General features: G+C 45.3%; 1 protein-coding gene across 1 annotated transcript; it reads left to right on the top strand.

Moving 5' to 3' along the window:
- The first annotated feature begins 240 nt into the window (after nucleotides 1-240).
- On the top strand, nucleotides 241-24485 carry eps8a (EGFR pathway substrate 8a, signaling adaptor). The gene is made up of 23 exons (XM_084038821.1): nucleotides 241-471; nucleotides 9562-9630; nucleotides 11028-11092; nucleotides 13081-13148; nucleotides 13235-13396; nucleotides 13478-13627; nucleotides 13893-13975; nucleotides 14053-14189; nucleotides 14513-14589; nucleotides 14806-14932; nucleotides 15355-15443; nucleotides 15528-15602; nucleotides 16135-16283; nucleotides 17069-17195; nucleotides 17269-17450; nucleotides 17959-18058; nucleotides 18510-18647; nucleotides 18742-18777; nucleotides 19621-19644; nucleotides 19786-20014; nucleotides 20388-20592; nucleotides 20677-20809; nucleotides 22675-24485. Exons 2-23 carry the CDS (start codon nucleotides 9566-9568, stop codon nucleotides 22783-22785), a joined length of 2532 nt encoding a protein of 843 aa, XP_083894947.1. The 5' UTR covers nucleotides 241-471; nucleotides 9562-9565; the 3' UTR covers nucleotides 22786-24485.

The following is a 24485-nucleotide window of genomic DNA, read 5'->3' as shown; positions in this document are numbered from 1 at the left end:
TTATAAAGTAGAAAATAGAGTTAATACTAATTTAAAAAACATCCATAAATAAATGCATTCTATATCACTAAGACTTTGTTGATCTTTAGGGGGATATTCTGGAAACATGAATTCTGGAAACATGAATGCATCTATATAGACAAGAAATAAACATGTCTATATAGCCTGCCAGTCCAGACGCGGGTCTCTTTGACCCTCATGATTGAGGCAGCCTGCCAGTCCAGACGCGGGTCTCTTTAACCCTTTTATCTCCCGGCAGGTTGACTGCTGCTGCGTTTCAGCGACTCAAAGTCAAGTGTGGTTTCGACGCGTCGGGTCTTCGGAGCTCCGCGGGTCTTCACGAACTTTGTACCCGAACAAGAGCTCAGTTTGTGGGACAGCGTGTGTTGCGAGGAGCCGTTAAAACAGCCGCGCGGACCGGAGCCGTTACCGGAGTATTTGTGCCATGTTTCTCTAACGGAAAACCCGCAGGTAAGCTCGTTTTAATGACACTTCACATTCCTCCGGCAGCTCCACCCGCACACACACCGTTCTGTCGGTTCAAACACGGGATTTAATAATGAACTACAGTCATGGTTAGATCAGCCTCGAACCGAAGCGACGGTGATCTGCCGTCCTGCTGAGGGGTAAAGTGGCCCTTCGGTCCCGTAGCAACTACCGCGCCTGACATCGTTAGAAAACAGATTAACGGATTGTATAGCTTTTTACACGTAAACACAGGGAATGACGCGGTTAAACGAAGCGTCGGACCAGCGCTCCACTTCGGCGTACATCCAGCACACACACCTGTGGTATATCCATGTATAACTAGTATTTGGTTCTGGCAGGAGAAGATGAACGGCGACAGCAGCGAGAGTGACGTTTCACATGTCACATGTATCACATGTATGCCGAGGTCACCTGCAGCCATCGACACGGCTTCTCCCGACCGGCTACAGGTGGAAGTCAACAGGTGTTCCTGACGATACTCGAGTTCACCTTACATTGGCGGACATTTTGAATGTAGCTTGGCTGAATGTTTTCATGAAACCCTTTTAAAGGTGGAGTTAAAGTTAAAGAGAGATCCGGGGCAGCCCGGTGTGTCGGAGCCCTCTTGTCCGGCTCGGCCTGCATGGAGCCCGGTTGACCCGGGTGACAGCCCGGCGGCCCCGCATGGTTCCCGCCCGGGTTACCGGAAGGTCTCCGCGCTGGCATTTCAGCTCCTTTTGTCTAAAAAACAAAGCTCCTGATATCTTCAAGCTAGCAGTCTGAGCCGGTTTCAGCGGGAAATGTTTAATTTAGTATTTTAAGTTATTTTTAAAGCGGATCATGACGTCAGATTTAAAAGGTTAAAGGACGTTAATTAGCAGCAGCTCTTTAGCTTCCCTCCTGTGACATGTCCAGGTAATTAGTGCTGGTTCAAGTCTCAGGTGGGAGACCTCCTTCTGTGTATTAATATGAATACCACGTGACCCTGTGTGTTTGACCCAAACAAAGATGGCGGCCGGAAGTGGTCTCCCGTGGGACAAGGATTGTTGGTGGTGGTCTCCCGTGGGACAAGGATTATTGGTGGTCTCCTGTAGTACTGGGATTGTTGGTGATGGTCTCCCATGGGACTGGGATTGTTGGTGGTCTCCTGTAGTACTGGGATTGTTGGTGGTCTCATGTGGTACTGGGATTATTGGTGATGGTCTCATGTGGTACTGGGATTATTGGTGATGGTCTCCCATGGGACTGGGATTGTTGGTGGTCTCCTGTAGTACTGGGATTGTTGGTGATGGTTCCTGTAGTACTGGGATTATTGGTGGTCTCATGTAGTACTGGGATTATTGGTGGTCTCATGTGGTACTGGTATTATTGGTGGTCTCATGTAGTACTGGGATTATTGGTGGTCTCATGTGGTACTGGGGTTATTGGTGGTCTCATGTGGTACTAACAGACTGGCGAACACACAGATGCTCATTAGTCAGTTTTTATCAGGTGACTGTGTGAATGGAGTCCAAAGTCCTGGACCTGGTCTCTGATGCAGAACCTGAATCCTGAGGAACTGCAAAAATACAAAGCAGGAAGTAGAATAAATCCAAGTATTCTACATCGCTGTACTACTACTAGTACTACTTCTTATTGATTTGTTGGGTGTAGATTAAACAGTGTTGATGATGTCACTGGCTGTTGCCGGGGCGTCGCCAGGTAGAGCCTCTCCTGTTTGCATGGTCGGTTACCCTGACGACGGGGTGGCGTAACCGTACCTGGCTGCCAGGTGTGATGCTGGAGGATTCTGGGTAAACTGGAGAAGATCGATGAGAGGACAGCATAATGTCATGGTTGTTGATCGATCGGAGACGTATTGATATATTATCATTTTAATCATAATTTATTTATTTATTTGATAGGGACAATGCTCATTCATCAACATGCAAGTTACTTGCTGTAAACAAGCCAGAGTTAGCTACACGTGCTAATTTCCATCTGTTGTCCCTAGCCAGATCTTAAAAGACACCCTAAAATGCAAAAGTTGATACAAAATACAGTAGCAATTAAAAAAAATACAGCAGCAATTTTAAAAGATATGAGCATACCCTCAAACAGACACAGATATCGCTCACCTCATCTAACCCTCCACTTACAGTACAAAGTAAGAATACAGTAGCCTATAAATACAGGAAGAAAAGAGAAAAGAAAAATGTGTTCATGGACTTAAGTATTTGATGTAATTGTAATTGTCCCTAATCCAGGTTTTGAGCTGCTTTTTAAAAATGGAAAGACTATGACACTCCCTTAACTCATTGGGCAGGCTATTCCAAAAAAGTGTGGCTCTGACAGAAAAGGCTGTGTTTCCAATCCTACTTTTTCTATATTGAACTATGCAGTCCCCTCTGGTGGTTGCTCTAGTTACTCTATTGACCTTGTCTCTCTGTTTTATGAACTGGCACAGCGGTGGTGGAGCAAGCCCATGGAGTACCTTAAAGACAAGACAGGCATCAGCAAAGTGTCTGAAGTTTTCAAAACTAAACATATTGTGTTTTTTGACATTGTGACAATTATTATAGCTATTACCCTTACGGTCCAATGCCTGTTTATAGAGTGACTCCAATGGTTGCAATGTTGTTTTATTGGCTTGCGACCAGCTAGTTAAACAGTAAGAAAAATGTGAGAAGATCATCGCATACAAGGAAGAGCTTTGCAGCCTTCATTGGTAGAATATGGTCTTATGTGCTTAAAATTTGCCAGGTAAATTTGCCAGGATTGGCAACCTTTTTTTGCATGCTTTTTAAATGACAGTTGTGAGTCTAGAATGATTCCCAGATATTTAAAGTCAGGCCCCACTCTAACCTTCTCTTGGTTAACTATTACATAAGGGTCATGAGACACAGTAGTTTGTTTTGTAAAATACCTACATACTCTTTTGCTTATATTCAGGTATAAGCATGAATTAGTTTAGCCAGATGGATACCTTACTCATGGCCTCAGTCAGTTGGTGTGCAGCTTGTTGTTTATTTTTTAGCATGCACGTAGAGGACTGTGTCATCTGCATACATTTGTAAATGTACAGATGGACAAACAGTGGGCAGGTCATTTATATAGAGACTGGACAGAAGGGGGCCCAGTATAGATCCTTGAGGGACACCTATTTTATAGTTTAGGTATGTAGACTGAGTGTTGTTATTGCGTGTGCTTTGTTTTCTGTCAGTTAAATATGATTCCATCCATTTGATTGCATCCCCAGAAAAATTAAAATAGGATAGTTTTGACAAAATGTCATGATCGACAGTGTCAAATGATTTCTTTAAATCTAAAAATATTGAACCCACTATGCCTCCTTTATCTAGATTCATTTTGATGTTCTCGATAAAAAAGCAGTTGGCTGTTTCTGTGGAGTGATTACTTCGAAAGCCAAACTGCATTGGGTGCAGTGGTGTATGGCCTTTGCTAAGATGAGTAGTCGGCTGTTTCACCACCCATTTCTCGGCTACCTTGGATATCACAGGTAGTATACTGATGGGCCTGTAGAGTTCTCCACCAGTGTTTTATCACCGGCCTTGAAAATGGGGGTTACCATAGCTGTTTTCCATGAGCTTGGGAAAATACCTTGTTTAATTGATAAATTGATTAGGTGTGTAAGAGGTTTAATTAAAGGCCGTTTATGAGTTTTAAAAATTGTAGAATCAAGGCCAAAGGCATCTTTAGCTTTTGAGTTCCTTAATGAGTTTATGATGTTCTCGACCTCAAGTTCACTAATTTCCTCAATTCTAAAAACAGGTTTGTCAGTATCAATAGGAATGCTCACTATATTACTAGCAGTGCAATTCTGTGCCAATTCCTCAACTGATTGGATAAAAAAATTGTAAAAAGTGCTTGCTATAATGTCGTCATCTCTGGTTATGATTCCATTTAATTTCAGTTCAAGTGCCGGAGCGCAATGCTGAGTGTCTTTCCCAATTAATTTATTGAGATTCTTCCAGATTAATTTCCCATCTCCCTTTGCCTCATCAATTACTTTTATATTGAAATCTGCTTTGGCTTACCTTATGTTCCTTACTACTCTATTACTGAGGGATATACAAGTCACTTCTAAGTCCTGACTTAAGTGTAGTGTAATAATAATTAAGATGAAGCTTCGTCATCAGCAGGAAACGATGATCAATAATAAATATATTGATCACAAATAAAAGGTTTAGTGGACGACAGGTAATCTTTAGGAGCTCTGAGGTGTCAGCTGTTCTCTAAGCCCCGCCCCCTGCCCCTCCCCCACCTGTCTATAACGAGTCATTAATTGGAGGCTTAAACTCGTCAACAACAAGCTGCTGCAGCAAATCCAGGTCCTGCAGAGACCTGGATCCTCTAATCCGTCACACATGAAGCTCAGAGAGCCGAGGAGGACCTGGATCCTCTAGACCCACCTGTGGACCACTAGAACAGGTGAGATGGCCGCAGCGTTATCAGTATTATTATTAGTATTATTATTGTCAGTATTATAATAATGTAATGTTGAAGTTTAAAGTGTAAATAATTAGAATAAAAAACATCCATAAAGTAAAAATAAATATAATATCTGGCTGAATTATGCAAATAAATGATTATATATGTTAAGTCAAAATTAAATGGAAATATTTAAAGACATTAAGGGGGAAAAATCAGTGACATTTTCACAGCCATTTATTTATTTTGATGGTTGTTTTTGTCCTCGTGGTTACGGTCAAACATTTATTACAAAATAATATTAGAAAACAGCAACTAAACCAATAAAAACCTAGTTGGTGGTCTGTTCAGGTCTCATCTGGTCTCGACTTTTAAGAAAGTGGGTCGGGATGTTGCCAGCAGATCCAGTCCTGATTCAGTCAGGACCCCCCCAAGGGACCTAGACCAGTTTTAGAGTCTCTCATCTGACCTGGTACAGTTTCCTCCTCTGCTTGACATGAAAAGCTTTTATTGTGAAACCCGGATGAGTTTATCTTCATCAGCGCTTTTAATTTCCTTCAAAACTCACCTTTCACTCACTTTAACCATATTATTATTATTATTATTATTATTATTATTATTATTATTATTATTATTATTATTATTATTATTATTATTTCATGTGTCAATAGTTTGAATTGAAACTATGAATCCAGATTTAATAACTTTATAATGTGTTAATGTACAAAGTTAACATGCGCTCCCTGAAGCCACCAGACTCCATTCAGAAAACAGTCATTTTAACAGCAGACATCCCAAAGAGGCGTAACCATGGTGATGTCTCTGTGTGCCGTGTTGGATTTTTGACCTTTGACCGTTGCCATGTTGGATTTTGACCGTTGCCATGTTGGATTTTGACCGTTGCCGTGTTGGCTTTTTGCGCGTTGCCGTGTTGGTTTTTGACCGTTGACCATTGCTGTGTTGGATTTTGACCGTTGACCATTGCTGTGTTGGATTTTGACCGTTGCCGTGTTGCTGTGTTGGATTTTGACCTTTGCCGTGTTGCCGTGTTGGTTTTTGACCGTTGCCGTGTTGGATTTTGACCTTTGCCATTTTGCTGTGTTGGATTTTGACCGTTGCCGTGTTGCCGCGTTGGATTTTGACCGTTGCCTTGTTGGATTTTGACCTTTGCCATGTTGCTGTGTTGGATTTTGACCGTTGCCGTGTTGCCGCGTTGGATTTTGACCGTTGCCGTGTTGGATTTTGACCTTTGCCATGTTGCTGTGTTGGATTTTGACCGTTGCCGTGTTGCCGCGTTGGATTTTGACCGTTGCCTTGTTGCTGTGTTGGATTTTGAGTAAATGAAGAGTCGTGGATTGATTTGATAGAATAATCTGAGAATAAAAGCAGAATAACTGTGAAAGCTTCCCTTGCTGAGGAGGAACAGAGATTATCTTGTAATCTGGTTATAATCCTCTTTACTCTCCACAGACTCTGCTGTTTCTGAAGACAATCAAACATGCTTCATTTCAGGCAAACCTTCAATCATATATATATATATATATATATATATATATATCTTTTCTCACATTTGTGAAAGAATAATCAATACATAGTTAATAATTTCCACTGTAGTTCTTTCTTCTGATCAGTAATTTAACCTTTTCACATGGTCATGTGATCGTCGGTGATGATGAGGTCATGTGGTCCTCGGTGATGATGAGGTCATGTGGTCTTCGGTGATGATGAGCTCATGTGATCGTCGGTGATGATGAGGTCATGTGATCATCTGTGATGATGAGTTCATGTGATCGTCGGTGATGATGAGGTCATGTGATCGTCGGTGATGATGAGGTCATGGGGTCGTCGGTGATGATGAGGTCATGTGGTCGTCGGTGATGATGAGGTCATGTGGTCGTCGGTGATGATGAGGTCATGTGATCATCGGTGATGATGTCATGGGGTCGTCGGTGATGATGAGGTCATGTGGTCGTCAGTGATGATGAGGTCATGTGGTCGTCGGTGATGATGAGGTAATGTGGTTGTCGGTGATGATGAGGTCATGTGGTCTTTGGTGATGAGGTCATGTGGTCGTCGGTGATGATGATGTCATGTGGTCTTCGGTGATGATGAGGTCATGTGATCGTCGGTGATGATGAGGTCATGTGATCGTCGGTGATAGGGATGCAAATTATCGAGTAATTCATTAATCGTTGTTTCATCTTATTGATCGATGATCGATTAATTGATAGGTGGCAATTCTTCTGAGAAGCTGAATTTCCCTCTGAATAGGTTCTATCTACTGCATACGTAACATAAAATGCTAACTTCCTTATCATATAAAGAAAAACGCAAATCATATTTTGAATAATTTCATTTTAATGCATCAATTTGGGGAATTTCCATCCATCCATCCATTGTCTACCACTTATAATTTGGGGAATTTTGAGAACCAAAATATGACATATCAATTACTGACCAATTTCTTCCAAACTGCTGGTGCTGATACAAATGTTGACATACTAAATGGGGTTGAGGAGTTTAAGCATTCAAGAAAAGATGAAAACAAAAATGACTAAAACACAGTGCTGAGCCTTTAAACTATTAGTTTATTATGACTATTATTATTATTATTATTATTATTATTATTATTAATAATATAAGTGGGTGACTATTCCTCAGCCTTCCTTGGTGTTTTGGTTTTGACTGAAGCCTCGTTCACATACGTCGCCACTCGCCCATCTCTGAGCGACAGCTGTCAATGGATGTGAACGTGTTCTAGCGGGATGTGGTCAGGACAGGCGATGCGATGTGGGCGGGTACGGAGAGAAAATAACTTTAACTTTCTGCGATGCGAGTGAAGCGAGTACCAATCGGAATGTAGAACAGAGATGATTGACAGTTGACGTCAACAGAGGGTTCCACAGAGATTTGCGGCTTGAACTAGCCGTCGGCGGCAGTTATTTATTTTTTTTGCCAGCGAGTAGAATTCAGCGAGAAAGCGAGTGACGGGCGAGTAGCGACGTATGTGAACGGGGCTATACGCGCTGTCAAACTGGCCAGCTGAGGGGGGGTCGGCGCGGCCTCGCCATGGCAACGGGGGAAAACAGAACGTTGTTGAGCCAAACCAGCCGCGAGGATTTCCCCTTATAATACGCGCTGCTGCCCTCCTGTTTAGGCCTATTATTAGAGCCGCTAGTTAAGTCCATTTGCCTTGATGAAATAATTTTGGGCGAACATCGAGACTATGGCGGCCAAAATTAGACTATGGCGGTGCGCCATAATGTGTGGGAAACACCACTTCCCGTTTGTCTTGTTGTTGTCGTCAGAGCCCTGCTTCGCTTGTGTTCGCTCATGTGCGTCAAGTACGCCTGGCGTCAAGAGCGCCCTCACGCGGACTGGCGGGGAATTAATTGCAATTAATTAATTTTAATCAAGTAATTTCTTATCGATTTTGCATCCCTAGTCGGTGATGATGAGGTCATGGGGTTGTCGGTGATAATGAGGTCATGTGATCGTCAGTGATGAGGTCATGTGCTCGTTGGTGATGATGAGGTCATGTGGTTGTCAGTGATAATGAGGTCATGTGATCGTCAGTGATGGTACATTTGTTCTGCCTTCTTAGAAAACAGGAACATTAATTGAGCAACCTTGTTAACATTAACCTGAAACTTCCTGCAGGCAAACCGCCACAATAAAGTGCTTGTTATTGACTTTGTTCCGATTGTAGAGTTGTGTGAAAGTGTTATCAGATAACATCAGTTTAATGCTGACACATACCGTTTGTCCTCTGCTCTGTTTGTTCTGTGTGACATCAGAGGTGAACCGTGTCACATCACACCTCCACCTTCTCTGGCTGGCTGATGAAAAACTGAAAATAAACAGGCTAGTTGAAGATGAACCTCACCTGGAAATGTGCATTTTCTAATAAACGTGGTGTTTGTTGTCAAAACTAAGAGCCAATCAGCTCTTAGATGAGGCAGGAGCCAGGCATTTCCCATCATGCCCCAGGGCTTGCAGTCGGTTGAGAGCGACTGCGGTGCCTTGCTCTCATGAGATTATCGTTGCCACGTGATCATGACGACAGAGCAAGTCGGGATTAAGTCGGACACCAAATTACCCAGCATGCATTGTGTGGTGATCGATTCTGTGCTGGCCTGGCTCATCTCCAACGAGCCTACTGATTAGCCGTGATGTCATCAGTTAGCTTCTCCCTGAGAGTTGCCTCTCAGGCACATGGCGCTGATGCCGGTCATTGCTATGGAGACGCAGCTGAATAAAACATGGAGTCCTGGGAAAAGTAATCACAGGTGGCAGGCAGCTCTGTACACACACACACACACACACACACTGCTACACACACACACACACACACACACATACACACTGTTACACACACACACACAGGAAGATTTTCTGGCACCAGCTAAACTTAACTCTTCACATGTGTTTTACTGCTCGTTATCGCACGTTAGCATGCTAACATTAGCTGGTGTTAGCATGCTAACATTAGCTTTTGTTAGCATGCTTCAGTTGATATTGATGAGTGTGTTCACTTCCTCTAACGAAGACGTTCACATGTTCAGCAGGAAATCTGAGTCCAGAACGCTGTTAATATCTTTGTCCTTCTCTATTACCGATCAGTAATAACTGATCACTAATATTGACAATGTTGTGTTGCAGCAGCATGAACGGATATGAACCTCCAGCTCTCGGCTCCGGAGTCTTCGGCTCCTACAGCTCCCAGACCAAGTCAGTTCCACCTGTTAACATATTTGTTAGCATGTCAGCATTTCTGTTAGCATGGTAGTATGTCTTGTATCATATCTGTTGGTGTGTTAGCATGTCTGTTAGCGTGTTAGCATGGTAGCATGTCTGTTAGCGTGTTAGCATGTCTGTTAGCATGTTAGCAAGTCTGTTAGCATCTGAGATGTGTCTGACTGTACAGTGATGTTGTAATTGATGTTCATGTGTCCACTAGAACTCACTTATTCAAACACTGATGGACACATTAATAATCATAATCAATCCTGAGTGATTAATGTTAATTAATCAATAATTCAAACTCGTTCCTTTCCGTTTTCTTTGTTTGGAGATCATAAAAGTCTAAACGTGGCTGCAGCTCAGTTTGTCTCTCAGAAAACTTCCGATGAATATTTCATCAAAAGTGTAACTGAAGCGCGCAGTTGGCGGAGTGGTTTAAGCGCATACCATGTACAAACGTACATACGCAGCCGACCCCGGTTCGAATCCCGGCCGGAAGTCCTTTGCTGCATGTCACATCCCCTCTCTCTCCTCATGTTTCCGATCTATCCACTGCTAATGAAGGGTGTCTATGCCTCAAAAAAAATCTTTAAAAAAAAAAGAAGAAAAAAAAAGTGTAACTGAAGAAGCTTCACATGACTCTCGGACAGGAAGTGAAGCAATGAGGTTTTTCAAAGGAAGAAGCTTGAACGTGTTGACTGAATGGTTCTGAACTCTGATTGATCCTCCGAGTTAATCAGTCATGTTCATCCACCGACGCTAACGAGGCTGCAGGCATGAGGTCAGGCTACCACAGAGGACCTAAGTCAGGACCTGATCCAGGACCTGGACCTAATCCAGGACCTGATCCAGGACCTGATCCAGCCTCCGTCCACATATCTGTCTCTCCGCTGTGGTCATCAACTGGTTGCCGTGACGACCTCCGACCAGCTACAGCGCGTCAAGTTTCACCAGATCTGTCACTCCATCGCCGGTTGGAGGTCACAGTGCGTTCTGATCGTTCAGCTGATCGATCAGCTGATGGATTGGCGGCATGAGCAGCGGTGTTTCCATTCAGTATTAATTAATTATTCCTTTATTTGTGTTTATTGATCAGCTGTTCTACATGAAGATCAAAGTGCTTCACAGAGACAAACTGATTATTATACTAATTATTTTGTGATCACAGCAGAGGAAACCACACTTGTGGTGTTGCCATGGTAACAACCACTCCGTCATGTTTGAGATGATGAAGCAGAGAGAGATCAGAAACGTGATTCAGACTGGCGTGTTAGTTGCTGATGAGATGTTTGTGTGAAGGAGTAGTTGAACAGGTGATCCTAATGAAGTATACGTGTGTGTATTAACACGCTGCCTGCCTGTCTGTCTGACTGTCTGTCTCTCAGCGGCCATGCCTCTCCGAATCCTGAGCCTAAAAATAAAGCCAAGTCCAGTGCCAAAGCTCTGTACGGTGAGTTTATTATCATAGTTTTATTATTTTATTTATTCCTATTTTATGATGTCATAGAGCCCCATGTGGTCTGACCTCCAGACGTTGTCAACAGTGTGTCGTTTATTTATTTTTTTTATTGTTTATTTATTTACACATTAACATGCCTCCTCGTTAATGCGGCTCCTCGTTAACATGCTTCCTCGTTAACATGCCTCCTCGTTAACATGCCTCCTCCTCAAAGTGTAAGACCGGCGAAAATGGACCCCATAGTCTTTTTCGCCATGAAAAAACATCAAATAAGCCATCCAGACATTTTTTTTCAGTGATCACCCACGTATCGAGAAAGATGCTAACAGCCCCATAGCGCTAACACTGATTAGATTGGGGCGATGCGCCCAACGCATCCACAACGGCATATTCTAACCACTAATATTGCTCAAAATAGCACCAAACCTCTTCAGTAGCATGATAAGGGTCCTTACACATAAAACTAAGCACCAATAACGTAGTTAGCAAACCCATGCCTCCTCGTTAACATGCCTCCTCGGCGGCCTCGTTAACATGCCTCCTCCTTAACAGGCGGCCTCGTTAACATGCCTCCTTGTTAACATGTCTCCTTGTTAACATGCCTCCTTGTTAACATGTCTCCTTGTTAACATGTCTCCTTGTTAACATGCCTCCTTGTTAACATGTCTCCTTGTTAACATGTCTCCTTGTTAACATGCCTCCTTGTTAACATGCCTCATCGTTAACATGCCTCATCGTTAACATGCCTCATCGTTAACATGCTTCCTCGTTAACATGCCTCCTCGTTAACATGCCTCCTCGTTAACATGCCTCCTCGTTAACATGCGTCTGCGTTAACATGCCTCATCGTTAACATGCCTCATCGTTAACATGCATCCTCGTTAACATGCCTCCTCGTTAACATGCGTCCTCGTTAACATGCCTCATCGTTAACATGCCTCATCGTTAACATGCATCCTCGTTAACATGCCTCCTCGTTAACATGCGTCCCCGTTAACATGCCTCATCGTTAACATGCCTCATCGTTAACATGCCTCCTCGTTAAAATGCCTCCTCGTTAAAATGCCTCTTCGTTAACATGCATCCTCGTTAACATGCCTCCTCGTTAACAGGATCAGATGAGGTCTTCTTCCTTCGTCCGTCTTCCAAACATAAACAGAGAAGTGAGCTCCGTGTGAAGTGTCTGTGTTCATCTACTGTCCAAGATTGTTAATATAAGTATTATTATTAAATAATATCTAAGAATAATCATAATTATTTTTATTCAATCCATACATCCATTGTCTACCGCTTATCCTGTATTCAGGGTCACGGGGGGGCTGGAGCCGATCCCAGCTTAATTATTTTTATTATATAATATTAATATATAATAATATATTAAATGTATTATTATATAAAATATTCGTCTTATTATATATTATTATTTCATATATCATATTCTAATTATTATTATTGCTGTTTACTTCTTCAGGCTTTGATTCTGTGTGATGTGTAAGTTTTCCAGTTTTGCTGAAATGTTTGTGGATCATTTGAAATTTTTTCTGAAAAGCTTTTTAATGATAAATTGTGATAAGTCTATAAGTGTACATTTTGTTTTTAGTGCAGAATTTCGTTAATTAAATAAAATAGAAAATAAAGCCGAAACTTTTGAGAATATTATCATTATCATTTTAATATGGTGAATCGTTGTAAAAAAGAATATATAAAGAAAGAAACACAAAAATGAATCGATAAAAATAAATTGTAAAAAAAAGAAGACAAATAAGAGAGGAGGGTAATATTCTAGGAAAGTAATACATGTAATGAAGATTATTTCAGATTCAACTACAATCATGGAAAAGTATTTTTCTGTAAATATTAGCCGTGTACCAGCTCAGAAACTTTATTTGTGTTTTCCTTTCCAAACGCCGTGGTGTTTGAAGACTGTAAATATGTGTTGAATATGTAAAATGAGGAGTTAATGAACATCTTTCCTTCAGAACAAAGAAAACATTTCACCAAAACCAGCATCAACAGTCTGACGGACACCACGCAGTACCACGTGGAGGTGAGGACGCCGCCTTGCCTCGCCGTTGCCATCGGCAACGCCTTCCTCCCTTAACGCTCTGCTTGTTGTTGTTGGTGGTGACTCAGCACCTGACCACCTTTGTGTTGGACCGGAAAGATGGGATGATCACGGTGGATGACGCCGTGCGCCGGCTCCGCCTGCTGGACGCCAAAGGGAAGGTCTGGACGCAGGAGGTGCTGCTGCAGGTGGAGGAGAAGACAGTGAGCCTTATCGACCAGGAGACCAAGGTGAGACCCCCAGACGCACCTGAGACCTGTTCCAGGTCCCCCGTGTGGCTCCTCTAGTCCGGTCTTCTGGTCTCCCCTCAGAACCAGCTGGAGAACTTCCCCGTGGCGACGGTCCAGCACTGCCAGGCCGTGATGAACTCCTGCAGCTACGACTCCATCTTGGCACTGGTGTGTAAGGACTCGGGTCAGAACAAACCGGACCTGCACCTGTTCCAGTGTGACGACATCAAGGTATACGCTCTCTGATTAGTCCTTTTCACAGGCAGCACATCCCAATGCATGTTCATTTTAAACAATCGCAAGCTCTTTGTTTGTGGTTTAAAGAAGAATACAAATATTCAGATCTACTGTAAAATGCAGTGGACCCAGACTCGAGCCCTGTGGTACACCACAAGTTATTACAGCAGTTTTAAAGCCATGAAGCCTTTGAATGTTTCCATGGTGTTAATGTGTTTCATCGGATGAAATAAAAACGCTTCCATTGACGCTCCGTCAGGCAAACCTGATCCACGCCGACATCGAGAGCGCCATGATGGACGCCAAAGGAGGCAAAGTGAAGAAGAGGCCGGAGGTGCTCAAGTAAGAACCGATCATCAAACGCTGTTTAATACTGAACGCTGGCAGCTGATTGGCCGGTCTGTGCACCCCGGCTGCAGGATGATCCTGAAGAGTGACGGGGTCATCCCCCCTCCCCCAGCAGCTCCAGCCCCCGAACCGCCGCCGTCGTCCAATCAGCTGGACGTGAAGGGTCGAGTGGCCGCCTGGTCAGCCTGGACCAATGAGCAGCAAGACTGTGAGTGATGTCACAAATAAATAAAAAATCCTAGATTCAATTCTAATGAATTATGAAGAATTTAAACATTTCAATTCTAAACTTAATTTAACTTGATATATTTATGTTGAGCCAAGATCATAAAACTATGTTCATTTACGTTAAATAATATAATAACAAAGATACAGGAAACGTAAACCTAAACCATAGAATGAATAAATAATATTCCTGTCAGATTGAGATTGAGATGAAGGCAGCTTGTGTCCAATCGAGCAGAGAGCCCACAGATCTGGCTGTCTGAACTGTGTCTGTGATCTGATTGGCTGTCGTTGTCGGCCGATCAGATGAGAAGCAGCGGCTGATCTACGAGGAGGACGAGGATCCGGCGGAGATGACGGCGGCCGGCGTGGACCGAGACGTGGTGAGGTTTCCACTGATCTGAGAGCAGCTGCTGAGTAAATCATCGGATCAAAGATTTAAGCTGCTTGGAAAAGAAGTTTGGTTTGAACGTTATCTGGAAGCTCGGAGGGTAAATCAGGTTACGTAACGCTGACCTGGGGTCTGTTGGTTTTAGGTTTAATCATTAAAGCAGAATAAATGTCAGACCTCACGGTGACGCACACTTTGATTTTGGCAGCAAATCCTGAACCACATCCTGGACGACATCGAGTTCTTCATCACCAAACTGCAGAAGGCGGCCGAGGCCTTCGCCGAGCTCTCCAGGAGGAAGAAGGTCAAGAAGGGCAGGACGAAAGGTCCGGGAGGTGAGGGCAGCCGGATCACGCCTCTGGTCCTCCTTTCTGGTTCTAACCACAATATGAAACCGGAACTGATGTATGGAAGCTCTTTTCAGCCAGGAAGAGGAAATAAATAAGATGAAATACATACATATTATTGTTTGAAATACTGAGTCATTACTTTGAAAAAGTTTCTCATCGCATCGGCGTCTTTGGTCTTCCATACCGTGTCCCACACAAACAGCTGAAATCTTTAAAATGTTGTTTGAGTAATAACTAAATAATAAACATTTATTTACATCCTCGGGTCACATGACCAAACAGCTGATCTGACAACACAGAATATTATAATACTACTTTTATATTTTCCTTTACGTGAAATAATGAGACATGAATGAAAATATGTGGAGTGTGAAATACTGAAGGGATATTCTCGGTTTGTCCACCAGAGGGCGTCCTCACGCTGCGCTCCCAGCCGCCCGGCGAGGACGAGTTCATCGACTGTCTGCAGAAGTTCAAACACGCCTTCAACCAGCTGGTGGGTCTTCATCACCTTCATCACCTCGTCATGTGACCACACACCAGGGTGAGCCTATTGACCTTGTTGCCCTTTGACCCCCAGGGCCGACTGAAGGACCAGATCCAGAACCCCAGCTCAGTGGATCTGCTTCACTTCCTGTTCTCTCCTCTCAGGATGGTCAGTGTCAACCTGGCGGCCATTTTTAATTTATTCACGTTCAATTGAAACCTGATGAAAGAAATAGTCTGTCTTCTTGTCCTCCTCCACCTTTCCTCTCCTCCACCTCTCCTCCTCCTCTCCTCTCCTCCAACTCTCCTCCTCCTCTCCTCCACCTCTCCTCCTCACCTCTCCTCCTCCTCTCCTCCACCTCACCTCTCCTCCACCTCTCCTCCTCCTCCTCTCCTCCACCTCACCTCCACCTCTCCTCCACCTCACCTCTCCTCCACCTCTCCTCTCCTCCACCTCTCCTCTCCTCATCCTCCTCCTCCTCTCCTCCACCTCACCTCTCCTCCTCCTCTCCTCTCCTCCACCTCTCCTGCTCCTCTCCTCCTCCTCTTCTCCACCTCACCTCTCCTCCACCTCTCCTCCTCCTCTCCTCCACCTCACCTCTCCTCCCCCTCTCCTCCACCTCACCTCTCCTCCCCCTCTCCTCTCCTCCTCCTCTCCTCCACCTCACCTCTCCTCCTCATCCTCTCCTCCTCCTGTCCAGGTGGTCCAGGCCTCTGGTAGTCTGGATCTGGCTCGCAGCGTCGTGGTCCCCCTTCTGACCCGAGACGCCATCGACTTCGTCCACGCGTCGGGCTCGGCGGAGGAGAGACACCTGTGGGTGACGCTGGGAGACGGGTGGACCAAGAGCAGGTGAGTCATCGTCTCCCAGCCAGACTCTGCAGGTCTTTGTGGACCTAGAGACCCTGCAGGTCTTTGTGGACCTGGAGACCCTGCAAGTCTTTGTGGACCAAGAGACTCTGCAGGTCTTTGTGGACCTGGACACCCTGCAAGTCTTTGTGGACCTAGAGACCCTGCAGGTCTTTGTGGACCTAGAGACTCTGCAGGTCTTTGTGGACCTGGAGCAGGTGAGTCATCGGGTCTTGCTGTGTCCCTGCAGGTCTTTGTGGACCTAGAGACTCTGCAGGTCTTTGTGGACCTGGAGACCCTGCAGGTCTTTGTGGACCTAGAGACTCTGCAGGTCTTTGTGGACCTAGAGACTCTGCAGGTCTTTGTGGACCTGGAGACCCTGCCGGTCTTTGTGGACCTGGAGCAGGTGAGTCATCGGGTCTTGCTGTGTCCCTGCAGGTCTTTGTGGACCTAGAGACTCTGCAGGTCTTTGTGGACCTAGAGACCCTGCAGGTCTTTGTGGACCTGGAGACCCTGCAGGTCTTTGTGGACCTGGAGCAGGTGAGTCATCGGGTCTTGCTGTGTCCCTGCAGGTCTTTGTGGACCTAGAGACTCTGCAGGTCTTTGTGGACCTGGAGACCCTGCAGGTCTTTGTGGACCTGGAGCAGGTGAGTCATCGGGTCTTGCTGTGTCCCTGCAGGTCTTTGTGGACCTAGAGACTCTGCAGGTCTTTGTGGACCTGGAGACCCTGCAGGTCTTTGTGGACCTGGAGCAGGTGAGTCATCGGGTCTTGCTCTGTGTCCTTGCAGGCTGGAGTGGCCCCGGGATCACGCCTTCCCCCCCTGCCTGCTGGTGTTCCGTGACGGCTGGCAGCCGCCGGCGTCGCCGTCCTCAGGACAGGAAGTGAGACGGGAGGACCTGAGGAGCCGACTGGAGGTCTGTACCTGACCGTCGCCATGACGACCACGTCGGTACTGTACGTCTGTGACGTTGGCGTTGTCTCCTGCAGGCGGCATCAGGGTTCCCTCCGGCAGACCGGTACGCCTTCACCGACACGCCCTACAGACGCATGCAGATCCTGGACCGGGACCCCACCCTGGACCAGGACCCGATCCTGGACCAGGACCCAACCCTTGACCAGGACCCGACCCTGGCCGCCTTCAAGCAGGCTGTCAGCCGCCGCATAGACCGGTAACGGAGGTCACATGACACCCCGAAGAACTGGTCCCAGATCTGCTCTCATTCATCAATAAAAACACAGGAAATGATCTCTAATCAGTCAATTCATCAATTTGTTACGTTGTTGCGTTTTAATCAGCTTTTATTTATTTGATGAATAAGGCATTTTTCATCTGCATATAATTCTTGTGATCAGTTCCTCTTTCTGATAAGTTTATTGATTTTGATCCTTCGCATGTTTCTTCTTCATTTCGTTTCTCTAAACACTGAATTTGTTTCATTTAAATTTCGTTTCTGTCGTAACCTTCGACGTCGGGACGTTTTCTCCTCGGCATCGCTGACGTCAAATTTCATGGCTTCAGTAGAAATATTAGGTTTTTAATTCATAGCTAGAAATAATTTATTTTATTTTGAAAACAACTCATTTATTTGTGAAAGTATCAGATTTGTTGTTTTTAATGAGTCGTCTCTGTGATGTCATTGATCAATGGTGACGCTGTGATTGGTTGATGTGTTTCAGGAGTTCGGTAGTTCAACCGAAGATGTTCGCCAAATCGAAATACGACTTTGTGGCGAGAAACAACACGGAGCTGTCGGTGCTGAAGGACGAGGTTGTTGAGGTGCGTTTGATTCGGCGTTCATCAATATCTCAACTCACAATTAGTTTTCCTTTCATTTGTGGTCCTTCTGTAAAAAGCTGTCTCCAAACATCATGTTGGTTGTTTAGAGGACAATAACATCTCATTTAATGTGATGAACAAGTGACATAATAAGTAGACTGAATACTGACCATTGGATTGATACAAATATGGAGTTTACCACAGCTGGAAGGGGCTGGAAAAGCATGGAAATGCACCTTGACATGCTTGGAAAGTGCTTGAATGTGACCTTGGAGAAGGTGGAGGAACCCTGAGAACAAACATGTAGAATAAATCATTAAAGTGTCACAACAATCTAATCTTCCATACGTCCTCAATATTAATATTACGTTGGAAATAAAACCTGTAAATAAAGATGGATGACGGCGTTAAGCTCCTACGTGGGTGTTTCGCCCCGACGCTCGTCTCTCAGGTTCTGGACGACAGGAAGCAGTGGTGGAAGGTCCGGAATGGCTGCGCGGCGTCCGGCTACGTGCCAAACAACATCCTGGAGGCGACGGCGGACGGCGGCAGTGGCCGCGGGGAGCCCATCTACAGCCACACCATCCAGGTACGATGATGTCACCGCCGCCTCACCAGGTACCGTGATGTCACAGCGCCGTCTTATTGTCCTGGTTCATGTGTCTCCCTTCTACCCGGTGAAGCTCATGATGCCAAAGAAGGAGTTTGAGTTGTTTAAGGTAAGCCCAAGGCGAGAGGTCAAAGGTCGCTGTAGTTTGCTTCGTAGTTTTTAAGGTGTGTTTTGCTGTGGAAGGTGTTTTTTCTTAAAGGGACAGTCTCAGATTTTGGGAAAAGAGGCGGTTGCTCTGACTCGCCGGCTTCTAGTGTTTGTGCTAAGCTACGCTACAGTAACAACAAACCGCTACTGTATGTAGCTACCGCAACAACAACGAGCTACAAGCAACAGGGAGAATGTTAGTCAACAACTGCCGCTAGCATGTCCAACAGCTTCCTTCTGGCTCCAATCTATATGCTAAGCTAGGCTACATCTAACCTGGTATACCATGGTAAGCTACAAACGACTAAAATAGTAGCATCTCTCTTTGTAACTACCATCATTAGCTACACGTGGCTAACAGTAATGATGTTTGTAGCCAAGCTTACTAGCTAGAAACACCCTAAATAACATTGATGATGCTAGCTATTTAGCAGATATCCCCTGCCACCAGTCTTTGTGCTAAGCTAGGCTAGGCTTGTCCTGGTATGACACCAGTTAGCAACAAACATAACGTGAGCAATGAGCTGGAGATGCCTAGCATAATTACTATAAACACCTGACGTAACATTGATTGAGCTAGCTGGTTTAGAGCTACGCTGGCTAGCACTTTCCCCCTGCTTCCAGTGTTTGTACTAAGCTAGGCTAAACACCTCTCTGGATGGTACTGTAAGTGTTTAAGTGTTTTTTCGGGTTTGATTGTCATGTTTAGTGAGATTGTTGGTTTCGTGTGAGTGTTTTTCTAGATTTCGTTTGCTGTGATTTTCATTTTATAATTTTGTGTCACTTTGATGTTTCACGTTTCCAGACGTTACTCGGCGAGTTGAATGAGGTAAACAAACGTATTCAGGTTCAGCAGGTCGATGAAGTAGATATTTAGACGATGACATGTTTCCTGTTGTGGCTCTACAAAATAAAACACATCTCCTTTAAGACCTTTCAGAATAAAAGCTCCACCTGTCCCCCCTTTCAGAAGCAGAATACCAGGACCGACTTCTTCCCTAGTAAACCGGTCGTGACCCCAATGCCTCCGCCCCCCACGCCACCGCCTCCAGCCCCCGCCAGGCTCCCTACGCCGCCGCTCCCACCACCGGCCCCCAAGCCGACCGCCAGCAGCAGCGTCAGCCGCCAAAACAGCACCGGGTCCAGCGACAGCGTCGCCATGAGGGACCACCACAGCCAAAAACCACCACCCGTCAACCGTGAGTCCCGCACGAGTCAATGTATGTAAACCTGGTCCTAGTTTTGACTTGGGACAAGGGACATATTCGTCTTTATTGGGGACCTGGTCTTGACTTGGGACAAGGAACAGGCTGGTCTTCATTGGGGACCTGGTCTTGACTTGGGACAAGGAACAGGCTGGTCTTTATTGGGGACCTGGTCTTGACTTGGGACAAGGAACAGGCTGGTCTTTATTGGTGACCTGGTCTTGACTTGGGACAAGGGACACGCTGGTCTTCATTCGGGACTCGGTCTCGACTTGGGACCTGACTTGAGCCTACCCAATCTGGACCTGGGACCCCCACCTGGTCTCGGTCTGGTCATAAACGTGTTGTTCTGCTCGCCGTCCTGCAGGCAGGAAGTCCAACATGGAGGAGGTTCAGGACGAGCTGATGCACAGACTGACTTTAGGTCGCAGTGCTCAGAAGAAGCTCCAGGTCCCGGGCGGGGCCGGCGGGGGCGGGGCTGGCGTCTGCGGTCTGCCGTCCAACAGCATCACCTACGACTCGTCACCTGATGACGTCAAGACCTGGTTGGAGGCCAAAGGCTTCAGTCCAGTGTGAGTCTCTGTCTTAGTTCACCTGTCTACTCACAGGTCCAGCTGTGTGACTGCCTGTCTCCCTGCCTGCCTGTCTCCCTGCAGCACCATCACCAGCCTCGGCGTCCTGACTGGAGCTCAGCTGTTCTCTCTCAACAAGGAGGAGCTGAAGACAGTTTGTCCCGACGACGGCGCCCGAGTCTTCAGCCAAGTCGCCGTCCAGAAGGCAGCGCTGGAGGTCGGTCTTCACTACGATCAATAACAGGATCAATAACACAATTATTACACGATTATTACACCATCATGGTCCAGTTTATTGAGGGATCTGTTATAATAGATGTTATAAATCTACAAGGTCAAATAAAGTGTTATTATAAGGAGGTTTAATATTAATATAAAGTAACAGATTCATAACTCAGATGTAGATGACTGAGGACCCTTCATGGTCCTCTGAGGACCCTGCATGGTCCCTGCATGGTCCTCTGATGGCCCTTCATGGTCCTCTGAGGACCCTTTATGGTTCCTTCATGGTCCTCTGTTGGTATCTGCAAGCTGCAGGTCTGTTGAGGATCTGGACCATTGAAGGATTGTTGAGGGTCTGTTCTGGACCATTGAGGGTCTGTTCTGGACTGTTGAGGGTCTGTTCTGTCTTTAAGCGTTCTGTCCCCCAACCCTGCCAAGGTCTGGTCTGTGGTGTCTATTTCCACCTGCAGGTTTTCTTCTGACCCCCCTTTGATCTTCTGAACCACATTCATGCAGGTATTGGTCCAGACGGAGATTCAGGGTCTCGTTCTGTCGACGGATTTAAACTAAAACCTCTTTAAAGGCCATTGGAGTGACTCGTTGTTTTCAGGCTGAACGAGCAGATTTGTTCAGGTCTGGGTCCTGACTTGACCTGGACTTGATTCTCCCACTTGACTTGGGTCAAGGGACAGGCTGGTCTTCATTGGGGACCTGGTCTTGACTTGGACAAGGGACAGGCTGGTCTTTATTGGGGACCTGGTCTTGACTTGGGTAAAGGGACAGGCTGGTCTTCATTTGGGACCTGGTCTTGACTTGGGTAAAGGGACAGGCTGGTCTTCATTGGGGACCTGGTCTTGACTTGGGACTGGTTTAATATGTGATTATCAGACCTGAAAACTGAAAACCACGAGTCCTCCTCTAGTCCACCAACCTCAGATTCCACCTTAATAGATCGACTGATAAATGAATTGATTGATTGATTGATTGATTGATTGATTGATTATGAATCTGTCCATCAGAACGAAGCTCTGATGAATTCATGTTTAGCAGCGTTTTAAGGTAGTATTTGTCTCCCTGCTGTGGCCATCCAGTTCAGTCCTCCTTAAACTCCCTGAATGAACTCCAGAATGTTCCACTTCCTGTTGACCCCCCCCCCCCCCCCCCCCCAGCTTAGTGCTAGCTTAGCTTCTATTAGCAGCAAGCTAACGTCAATAAAATGTTTACAATCGTGAAAAACGTTTAGAAGGTCGTCGCCTGCAGCTGGACGCACAAAGACACACAGTCACACACACACACACACAGTCACACACACACACACACACACAGTCACACACACACACACAGTCACACACACACACACAGTCACACACACACACACACAGTCACACACACACACACAGTCACACACACACACACACACAGACGCCGACAAGCAAATAAAAGTTACAAAAGGAAACATCACAAATGAAATGAGGACAAAACGTTACTTATAAGTAACTTATATCTAAATATTTCTGCAGTTCTATAAAGCTGTTTGTTTATTTGTTACTTTTCCACTTGTATGAATATTAAACACGAGTCCTGATTCAGGTATAATAATAATACATATATAAATGTATGTACGTGATGGAGGAAACCTGCTGCAGCAGGAAGTTGTCGTCAGACGCTAGAAAACGCTGAGTCGCTTCATAAGCTGCAACGTTCCGCTTCCTTTTTGTGTTTCTAACAGCTGTTCTGTTTCCTCCTCCCGGCCTCATGTGGATCCTCCTCCTGGACTTGTGTGGATCCTCCTCCTGGACTTGTGTGGATCCTCCTCCCGGCCTCACGTGGATCCTCCTCCTGGACTCATGTGGACTCCAGAGGGGTTCAGGCTCTGAGCTCCAGGAGATCATGAGGCGGCGCCAGGAGAAACTGGCAGCCAGCACGACGGACTCGGGGGTGGAGTCTTTTGATGAAGGCAGCGCCCACTGACCCCCCACCCCCCCCCCCCCCCTCCCCCTCCCCCATCACTTCCTGCTTCACCTCCATGTTAATCCAGACCGCTGTCTTCTCGTCTCCCCAGGCGGCGGTGGACCACGCCAACTTTGTGGAGATCATGCGGCGACGGCAGGAACTCCTCAGCTCGTCTCCTTAGAGACCCAATCTAGAACCCAATCTAGAACCCGACCGATGTTTAGACTGAAAACATGGAATGTTTCGCCACATTTGTCTGAAGTTCCCGTTTGGTTCACTTCTGTTGGCGTTGGTCATAAGTGAAGAGAATCTGCTCAGTAGAAAGTTCCGAAGCAGAACCGCCAGTATTACGCTCATGTGGGAGGACGGCCAGAACTCCGTTAGCATGGCTCTGTCTGTTAGCATTGCTCTGTCTGTTAGCATGGCTCAGCCTTTAGCATGGCTCCGTCTGTTAGCATTGCTCTGTCTGTTAGCATGGCTCTGCCTTTAGCATGGCTCGTCATTAGCATGACTCTGTCTGTTAGCATGGCTCTGCCTTTAGCATGGCTCGTCATTAGCATGGCTCTGTCCGTTAGCATGACTCCGCCCGTTAGCATGGCTCTGTCATTTGCATGGCTCTGCCCGTTAGCATGGCTCCATCCATTACCATGGCTCCATCGTTACCATTGCTCCATCCGTTAGCATGGCTCCGTCTGTTAGCATGACTGCATTTGTTAGCATGGCTGCGTTCGCTATCATGGCTGCATTCGTTGGCAGCGATTCGTGACTTGCTGTGTTTACGCTTCTTTCTGAAAGATGAAACCTCGACGAGGATCTTCGATTGGGGAACCAATCAGTGACGCATACAATGAAATATTTTTTTTTACTTGTTCCAGAAGTTGCAGAAATCTAAAAAAAAAAAACCCACAGAAATCTTAATTCTTATGACACAAATCAAAAATATAATTTTCCTGAGAAAACAACGTACTTTAACTCGTGTGTGGGAATATAAACTATGGAACAAATAAACCACATAATAAAAAGAGAAATCAATAATGTAGATTAAGATGATGAAGATAAAATGTTGTAACCGAGGAAACAACGTCGGGTTTGTCTTTCAGAAAGAAGTTTATTTGGTGATAAACGAGACACAAACTTATATTATTTATATCAGTGATTCTGTTGATTAATAAAACACTTGTTAGCCAAGCGAATGATGATATTCATATAATCTTTTTATTTCCATGGTTCATTCAAAGGTTTAACATGTGAAGTGAAAATCCTTCCCTCATCTTGCATCATCACGTGTGACATCATCACGTGTGTGTGACATCACGTGTTGACCAACAGAAACCAGCAGAGTGACGGCTGTTCTCATGCTAATGGTTTAGCTGTTAGTATGCTAACGGTTTAGCTGTTAGCATTTTGTTAAGTTACGAGCTGACTCATCTTAAATAACATGATGAAGCAGTTTTCGCTCAGCTCTGCTTTTATTCGAGAACTAACGGGAAACTTTGTCAGAGATCCTAAATATTCTATATGAATATGTAAATGCTTTCATATGTCAGTGTGTCATCGATCGATTGATTGTATTGATTTTTCTGCTCGTTGGTGTGAAAGACTGAACGGTGGAGAAGCTGAATGAGAAGAGAATTTAAAAAATAATAATAATTCTGATTAACGCTGAGTCGTTGTATTTAGTTTTCATGGTGCCTTTTACACATAAATCTGCAATAAAA

Source organism: Eutrigla gurnardus (genome assembly GCF_963514095.1).
Source record: "Eutrigla gurnardus genome assembly, chromosome: 21".
Lineage (NCBI taxonomy): Eukaryota > Metazoa > Chordata > Actinopteri > Perciformes > Triglidae > Eutrigla > Eutrigla gurnardus.
This window is presented reverse-complemented; position numbering and strand designations above follow the sequence as displayed.

Bases quoted from the DNA above. Each gene is read 5' to 3' on its own strand.
- eps8a (XM_084038821.1), top strand. From the start codon at position 9,566: ATGAACGGATATGAACCTCCAGCTCTCGGCTCCGGAGTCTTCGGCTCC. The intron at 13,976-14,052 runs GTAAGAACCGAT...CCCCGGCTGCAG, and splicing joins AAGAGGCCGGAGGTGCTCAA to GATGATCCTGAAGAGTGACG. The intron at 20,810-22,674 runs GTCGGTCTTCAC...TGTGGACTCCAG, and splicing joins TCCAGAAGGCAGCGCTGGAG to AGGGGTTCAGGCTCTGAGCT.